At 35.4% G+C, this 8,894-nt stretch overlaps 1 protein-coding gene across 2 annotated transcripts; it reads left to right on the top strand.

The window, feature by feature from the left end:
• The first annotated feature begins 1,658 nt into the window (after positions 1–1,658).
• Positions 1,659–6,078, top strand: mRpL40 (mitochondrial ribosomal protein L40). Of its 2 annotated transcripts, none has more exons than XM_022794080.2 (3): positions 1,659–1,971; positions 2,756–2,945; positions 5,627–6,078. In XM_022794080.2, exons 1-3 carry the CDS (start codon positions 1,757–1,759, stop codon positions 5,828–5,830), a joined length of 609 nt encoding a protein of 202 aa, XP_022649815.1. In that variant the 5' UTR covers positions 1,659–1,756; the 3' UTR covers positions 5,831–6,078. The 2 variants fall into 2 exon arrangements, with proteins under 2 accessions (XP_022649815.1, XP_086834810.1); XM_086978684.1 differs by having other exon boundaries at positions 1,669–1,807.
• The last annotated feature ends 2,816 nt before the right edge of the window (positions 6,079–8,894 follow it).

Here is an 8,894-nt window from a genome sequence, read left to right as displayed (position 1 = left end):
CCAGGCGTTTTGTGGTTAAAATTATACTACTATGTGTACAGTTGTATCATGGCTAGAAACCTAAGTCACATTTGCTATACATCAAGGTATAAATGACTTGATCGACAGGTAAGAGAGTAGATTAAAGCCTATAAGAACGTCATTGAACAACAGCAAGCAAGTATTATTTAAGTGTTATCAGCGCATATTTGTAACAGTTTTAATAGCATTATTCGTACTTAATATGCAACTAGCTCTTTGGCTACTGATGTTCACAACTACTAGTTTCTAGAGAGCTTGTCATTCCGGATTGGTTAATACGTCACATGACGCACCAGGAAAAGTTGGACGCCGCGGTTGATTGCTTATACTATATATTTATAAAACATGGTCACTACTAATGTATATATCCTGTTTCAGGAAACCGCTCCGAAAAACTGCGTGTTTGACAAATAAATGCCCTAACTAAATCATGTTTCCATCTTTTTAGTAACAATAAAAAGTTTTCAACAATTTTCTGAAATATTATTGATTGTCCTTAAGTTCATAGTTCATTTATGATTAGTTTTTGCAGCATAAATAAAATTGGATGAGGTGAGAACAAACCCAAGTCCTTGAGGAAATTTATGGACCACATAAACCCAATCTTTCGGCTGACTAGCGGTCAAGATGTGGTTCTCGTTTTTGAAGTAATAACTTGAGCACCGAAAATAGGCCATGTGTATATCGATTCTCTTACTAGATTGTGGAATTCTTACTGTGCTCAATCAGAACTATCGCATGAGCCTTTGTTAGATTCCAGAAAATTAATGAGCATCTAAATCGACCGTTCAACAACAATCACGTCGGTCAAGCAGACATGTGGCTTTTCCATGATTTGACTAATCACCAACTAAAAAACCGAGGGTATTCTAAGACTGAACATGCAAAACCCTTTTCTCGCGAAAAGAGTTACGGATAATTTAACTCAGTAAAATATATTCGCCTTCCTCAAATAAATCGCAACGGCTGTTTTATAACAACATTTAATAAAAATCTGCCCTTATGAACAATTCTGGGAATATCAGAAACAATATATTCGAGATCGCTAAGATGCTAGGTTTCCTAACGAAATGAGATGCTACAAACTATGGATGATGAAACGTGGATAATTTACAATAACATCACTTTTTAGTCAGATTATAATTAGAGGAAAGTAATGCCCTTCACACGAAAGCTAAAGCCAGACCTTATGGAAAAAAATGTTATGCTATGCATTTATTGGAACTGCAGAGGAGTGCTTTTCTGTAAGTTTCCTTCAAACAACAAAAACAATAGCTCAATTATGTACTATGAACAGCTCAGCTATTTGAAGTAAAGCATCAGCAAAAAAGACAGCTATGATCAATAGGAGAGGAGTGATACTTGATTACGACAACACCCGGCTTCTTGCATTTTTAGTAACTTGCCGAAATGTAGTCCTTGCTTTACTTCTTCAAGTGATCATTTTCTCTGATGCTGGCAGAATTTTTTTAGAACGTGTAAAAACAACATTCACTACTTTTTTTTTAATGTAAAATTAAGTAAAATCCCGATGCGAACAACAGGACAACTGATAATAGAAGTAATAATAATGATAATACAGCTGCTATGTTTTTTATAGGACCGCTCGGCTGATATTTACATTTGCTTTTTCCCTTTCGCCATCAAATCCAAGATGGCGACATTTATTGTCACGCAGCCGGTTTTAAGAGCATTACATTTCTATTTTGTAATACCGTAAGGTTGCATTAAAAAAATGCTCTCGAACTTACTTCGAACTTACAGTGGCATCGAAACGTTATTCCGGGCAAGTAGCTTGTCGATCCTTTCTTCAGTTTACAGTAGTATACGGAACTTGCATATTACACCAGTTCTGTGTGCGGAGCCCCTTAGGAAGAAAAAAAGGATAGATCCTCAGATCTTGAGGATGCGCGAACAAAGGAAAATTAGGAAAATTGAAAAAGGCATTAGGTGAGATATTTACGTACAGTTTCGATTGTGCATACTTTGTATTCATTCATTTATTAATTACATCTTTGAATGCATGTTAACATAATACTTAATATATATTGAACTATATTTCTTCTATCAATCTCTAAGGGGACTTTTTTTAACAAAAACTTCGTAGTTCGCGTTCCAATTCTCACTGAAACCAAACGCAAAACTTTTCTGAACTCCCGAGAATTTCTGATATCTTTACTCCTATTGGTTGCACTCTGCATGTGTCAGAATGTTTTCGGCAACCAGGTAACTTTCTTATGTCCTTTTCTTTAATTACGTTGCCTGTTTCTTATGTGTATCAAACTTTTCAAAAACTATTTTCAAATTACAGTTTAATGGGTTGGTATCAAAGGCTTACAAAGATTACTTAGTATTAACCTTAGTTTATATATATTTTAGTTTAAATACAGGTGACACCTAGCTAAATAAGTGTCGTGCTGGGGCTTGGAACTAAAGCAATATTGGTTGAAACTCCCACATCTTATATAGGAACTTTTTAATAAAGTTATTGCTATAACTCTTAGCTTGATCTGTTAGAGAATGTACAGAATTTATTAACGATTTTTTATACGTTTTTGTATAATCATTCAGACACAATAGATTTAATTCAAAAAAATAATTGTTTAAGCTGCTCACGAAACTGGCTGCGGACATTAAACCCTGAGAAAGCAGATTATGGTCTTGAAAGCTCTTACTGAGGCATGAGCTTTCTGATTTTTAATGAAAAATTAACTATATCCTATTTATATTCCAGACTGCTGAAAAGACATGGAAAAAAATTGAAACCAATAGATGAAATGGAAGTTTCGCCACGACTCCAAAAGGAATTAGGTCTCCGTAAACGAAATAGCGAGCCGATCACAGATAATGTCATATCTTTTAGGGAGGATTTGATGCGAGCATGGGGTAATATTAGATCTCTACAATACCGCGAAGAGGCTAAGGTGAGAGAAGCGTAAGTTCTTATTATTTTTTTTAAGTGATATATAGTCAGCATCTTAAATAAATATGTAACCTAAAAACCCTACAATGAGATTTAACGTGAGACTAATAGAAATTTATCCTTATCGTCAAACGTTTCTTAATATTTTGAGTGGCCTGTCGGACAGACAACAAAGACTAACGACTTTTGAAATACATTTTTCCTCATTGCTTCTCTTCCATTTTTGGTTGGTCCAAGGTTAACATAACCATCCCAGTATATATTTATAGAACAAAGAATATGAAATATATCCGTTAATCTCTCAAAAGATCGCGTATCTTTCTAAACATTGTAAATAACTGGTAATTAGTTAAGTTGTTCGTTTTGGCAGAATTTTTTTAATTGTTATTTTTATGACCCGACTGGCAAACAGTTTATTTGATTCTATAAATTTAACAACTTTTCATCTTTATTTACACGAAAACTTCTATATGCTTAAATGATAGACATTCTTGTTAGAGTATATTACTGAAGCTCAAAAATGTTCCATAGGCCATGGGCCTTACATATACATTTCGTAAACAATATTGAAAATATGGATTGGAGCGGCTGACACCAGAGAATCAAATGAAGTACACATGCATTGAGCGAGAAGGCATATTTGAATAATATGATTATTGCCCTACAAATAATACTCAATTAGTATCCACTTCTCCGATATAAATTGCAGTTACTGTCGAAATGGAAACGTACGAACGAAAGCTTATATAAACCAGGTTCACAGCAAACGCTATTGTCGTATCGTGCATGCATATATTAAAATATACTACAACACTTTCAGTAGACTTTTTATCTACACATTCGCGCGTTGGGCGTTCAATCGGTTCCATTAATTTTGGATTACCTTTACCAAAAGTACATAGAAAAATAATATTTGATTTATTGCCGAAAACCAATGGAACCGTCCGATGAAAAGCTTACCACGCTTTCTCACGTGTTACTAAAAAACGAATATTAGAGTATGGCTACATAAAGCAACCAACAAAAGCACCTTTCAGTTGCTCTAATCATAAGGTTTTTGATAAAATTATTATCTCATTGTCCAAAAAATTGCATGAGTTTTATCTGATATTTCGTGTGTCTCTCCTATTTCTCTCTATTTCTGCTATTTCTATTATGTCTAGCTGTAAGCGATGCGTGGATATCGAGGTACCTTGATCAGCCTATAGATATGTGTAAGCTCTTCTCAGTGTGCATCAATGATACATTCTGCATCTTCCCATATGTAAATATTGTTTTGCATGCTGGGAATATCTCCCGCATCATAAAGAAGTCTCTTATTTCATAGTCAATTATCTGCCCATTTAGTAATGACGTTCTAGAATTGCCATTCATTAGAAGTTGCTTTTACATACGTTTTATTAACTTTACTGAGCAAAAATGTATATGCGCTCGAAAACTTAATAACTTAATAAACTGTGAAATCGGATAAATATTTCATTCACAGCGACAGCGCTATCGACATATACCTCAGATTAAACGCTCCTGAGATATTAAGACTAGCTTTGGGCTATCGCTGATCACCTTGACAAATAATGCGGGTATGCTGGCATCAGAAGATACGCTTGTTAATTTCAATGATTTCAAGGACTAGGTTTTTTTAATCAAGAAATCAGAGTTCATAATTTGGAATAAACTTTCTTTCATACATAGGTTTTTTTGAAACAGAGAATGCGCGCTTCTTGGCTCGCCTTTTTGACTACGTGCTTGGCAGCAATGGCTGGCCGCAGAAACGCCTGCGTTGAATCAAATCATAAAAAGACATATGCTGAACATTTTGACTCATTTCGTCAACTTTATCTAGACCGTTTTACTTATTGCACGTTGGCATGATAAACATCTTCATCCTGTACACTATAGGTCGCAAATTATCCTGATTTAAATCTCAAATCTACATCGCTCCGAAATTGTGAGGGTCACAATTTTGTCGCGAAATGTTTGTCATCCCGCAATTCAGTTTTACACTTTTATATACAGAGCTGCGTATTAGCCGTTAAGGGTACTGCCTAGGAACTACGATCGCGTAGGTCGTAACTAATCCTGCTCTTGTTTAACACAAAAGTCAGTCAGTATCTCAGGTGTACCAACCTACAGCTAGAAAACTAGACTGTTAAATAGACATTGCATCAATTCGATTAAGATCCTTGTAACATTATATATAAATGTGTTATATAATTCAATGCAATTTAATTTGAGCTAACAAACTAATTAGTATTCCTACGAGAACGAGATAGGGATAACGGTACCAGCTGACTCTGGGGCTCAAAAGGCCAAATTGAAAGACGCATACCTTCAAGAAAAACTCAAGAAAAAACTTCGAGAGGCACTGGGGTACTTAAGTTACTTAAAATATGTTGGTAGTTGCTAGGAAGGATGCTATCTTTTAGTAGCTTAAATTACGCTTGCCGAGAGCCAAAAAGATTCTATTGATTTAAGCTTCTTAATTAATTTGGATAAATGAAATGATTTAGTACTGATTAGAATACAGAAATAAAATAAATAAATGTAATAAATAGATAAATGTGACTTATTTTGATATTAAGAATCGAGTGAATGTTTTAAACTACAATCCGAATAATTGGAGCGATCTATTACTTGCAATAATACAAGTAGGAGATACTCTGGTGTTTTTGTGACCTACAGATTATACAAGCAATGGTTGAGTGTCAATGTAAAGCATTAGAGGAACTTCGATTTGCTAGCCCCACACTATATCAGGCGGCTGTCCAGCCTGATGAGCAGTTGTTGCCAGTAAAGTTCTTAGTCCTCACCGAGACGCCAGCTATCAAGAATTACGACGTACCGGATGGGAAGTACATCGACGTATCAAAAAAATGGAGGCCTTAAGTATGCTTGGCGCAGACTAAGTTAGAGAACCCAGCAAATGGCAGTAAAGGCCGCATCTAATACAACCAAGAAATCGTTTAATTAGCATAAACGTTACCGTTACAACAAGGGGATCACGTAGAATTGATTTACCTACTTTGACCAAAATACTTCGACCGCTTTGTTGGCAGCTTTATACAGTAATATTCTTGTTCTTCATTCGACAGTTCATGTTTTTAGAATAAAAAAATGAAGTAACTTAAAAATAAGCTCTCGTGTTTTACTTAACATTACCTGGAAGTCGTAAAGCTCAGACTCCCAGATTTGTTCCAAATCTTTCGGAATAAATATATCAAAATATATACAAAGACGACTTGAACTTGAATAATTTTTTTGTGTTTCGAACAGCGGTTGGTATACAAAGATTAATTATCTCTAATCTACTTGTTCTTTCAAAACGTCGACAGTAGAGCCGATAGCTTTCTTTATCATGAATAATATGCACTAGCCTTTGATTGTTACACGCAAGAAATGCTCGTTCTATAATGAAACATTTAACTAATTTTAATTGAAGGCTTGTAAATATCTTTAGTAATACCTTGTATTTAAAGTTGATTTGATTGTGATAACTTTGTTTTTGTCCGTACCAAACTGTTTGTTTATTTTTATACACAGTTCGAAGATTTTCCTCTCCTCTGTAAGTTCATTGTAATTTTGCTGTGTAACGAAATTTTGTGTCGAGTACAAGTTTTAGAGATGGATGTTCTAAACGAAAAGAACGAAATGAAAAAAAAACGCATTTTCTACACTTACCTTATTTCTTCTTTTACTGAGATCAATGAATTAGCCTGGACTAATTTCGCCGCGTACAGTGAGCGTTTTATAAATGAAAGGACTGTTAGAAAAGGTTTGCAAAGTTCAAAGCTGAGATTTTAGGTCTGGAAAGAATACCGTATTGCAGTCAACTATTCGAGATCGATAAGAACCTCTAGTAGTAAACAATTCGTTAAATGACCAAGAATATAAAAATCAGACCACTGAGAAGTACCTTGAATATTTCTGAAGAATTTTATTAGAATTAGGAGCCTCGGTGTGCTGTGGACTAAATAAAGGCTGCAAAAAAAAAAAGCTTCTTATTGACTGCTAACATGTCGCCGAGCCCCGGACACACGCAATCACAATGACAGGCCTCTACACAAAATTGTCACCGAGACAAGAAATGGTATTTTCATGCTGACATTAAATAGAGAGAGCAATGAATAGGTCCGATAACGCATGAGGCCAGATTTAAATTGGATCTCCATACCAAATAGGCGATCATTTGTATTTGGTTGTATTAAAAGGGTCATATACACCGTGAAATATGTGTCAAGTGAACAAAGCTATCCTTCAGAGAAAACCCGATGGGCGAAGTAAAGTCGCCTTCCTCCATAACACTGCCACGGCGCATATGACAAAGACTGTAAAAGTCGCTCTGCAAGCGTTTGAGTGGGGGGTTTCTTTCAAACTACTGTATTTTCCAGACATCGCTCCCATAGACACCACCTTTCCCGATCACTCGCAAATGAAATTCGTGGCTGTGCTTTTAACGGCGAAGAGGTGTCAAAACCTTATCGGGCGAATTTCGAACCTCAATATTTCTAATGAGAAACAATCAATAAATTAGTTGAGAAATAGGAGAAGGTCATGGAGAGTGACGACGAATATATAATCATTTTTATGACTAGACTTAAGGAAAACGATTAAATGAGAAAGCAAATTATTTGGGTCGGAACAGCGAGACCAGTGTTACAAATTAGCAATGTTCAAAGTACTAGTTTTCATTTTACAATTTGGTTTGAAGCTAGTTCTTTCTTGAATATTTACAAAAGAGTGCGTAATTTATGTTTACGTTAAATTATATAGATTCATATATTTATGCAGGTTGCTAACTTGCATCAAAAGCATATGTATTTGGTCATGAAGACTGACCTTTGGGCGAGCATCCTATGTGTTTAATGATGGGGGTAGTAATGATACATAGGTTAAGGCTCAAAAGCATTGTATCACAATATCTAGGGTCCTGTGGAATGTTCTAGAAAAGCGCAAATATCTTAATTTGATAAATATCAATCAATCAATCAAACTCATTTATTCATCTTTGTCAGGTAGTATTCCAAGTAGTCAGGGAGGATCTTTGCAGCTCCAAGACCCCATTATGGATTATAACCCGGCTTTCCTCCAGTATTGCTGCTATTGAGCTAAGCACGTTCGTGGGAAGGCCGACTACGGCGGGGAAACTTAAGGTGAAGTCGAAGGAAGCTTTTAAGTCAACAAACATTAATACATTTTTAAATAGATAAATAAGATAAATTGCCGAAGAATACTTAAGCTTTAGTATCGGCAAGTAGGATCTTATGGTTTCAGTCGAATTCCCACTTCTAATTCCATGTTGTTTTCGGATACCGCTTTCCCCAGAAATACGGATAGTCTCCTTGCCATCAGGTAAAATTTATAGCAGACGCTCTTGTTCACGGTTCCGTGCCACGATTTTGGTTGGCGTGGATCGTCTTTAACGTATGGGATAACGAATTTGACCCACGGTTATCATCAAGCTAATGCGTACTACGATAAGCTAATTTATAAATACCTAGCCATAAAATTGGATCTCCAGCGTTTTCAAGGGGATTCGCTTCTAGTTAGAAAATGCGTAAATTAAGGCAAATTAAGTATACATTTCAACTGTATACACACTATATTTTTTTGTCGAAATCTGTTGGTAAACATAAGATTATTCTTTTGCCAACTATAAGCTCTCTTTTTCCTACCCTCTTATATGAAGAATATTAGTTACGGAGTTTTTTTAGTTAAAAGTACCAGTTACTGCTATGAAAACTTCCGGTATGTTTACTCTTTCCCAAATCTCGAAATCGTACGTGTACATAGTAGGACCAGATGTATGATTGTTTTAGCCTAATTGGTGTAAAAGCAAGAACGTCAAACGACGCAGTATATCACTAAGGGAGAAGTGGTGTGCATGATTAATCAATGTAACGACTAGACAAATCATTCACTTTTATTTGGAACGATGTTATCTATTAATACG

This window comes from Varroa destructor, unplaced genomic scaffold (assembly GCF_002443255.2).
Source record: "Varroa destructor unplaced genomic scaffold, Vdes_3.0 BEIS01000002.1, whole genome shotgun sequence".
NCBI lineage: Eukaryota > Metazoa > Arthropoda > Arachnida > Mesostigmata > Varroidae > Varroa > Varroa destructor.
This window is presented reverse-complemented; position numbering and strand designations above follow the sequence as displayed.

Coding starts and splice junctions, on each gene's coding strand:
- mRpL40 (XM_022794080.2), top strand. CDS start 1,757: ATGCTCTCGAACTTACTTCGAACTTACAGTGGCATCGAAACGTTATTC. Junction 1,972..2,755: donor AAAATTGAAAAAGGCATTAG/GTGAGATATTTA, acceptor TTTATATTCCAG/ACTGCTGAAAAGACATGGAA. Junction 2,946..5,626: donor AATACCGCGAAGAGGCTAAG/GTGAGAGAAGCG, acceptor TGTGACCTACAG/ATTATACAAGCAATGGTTGA.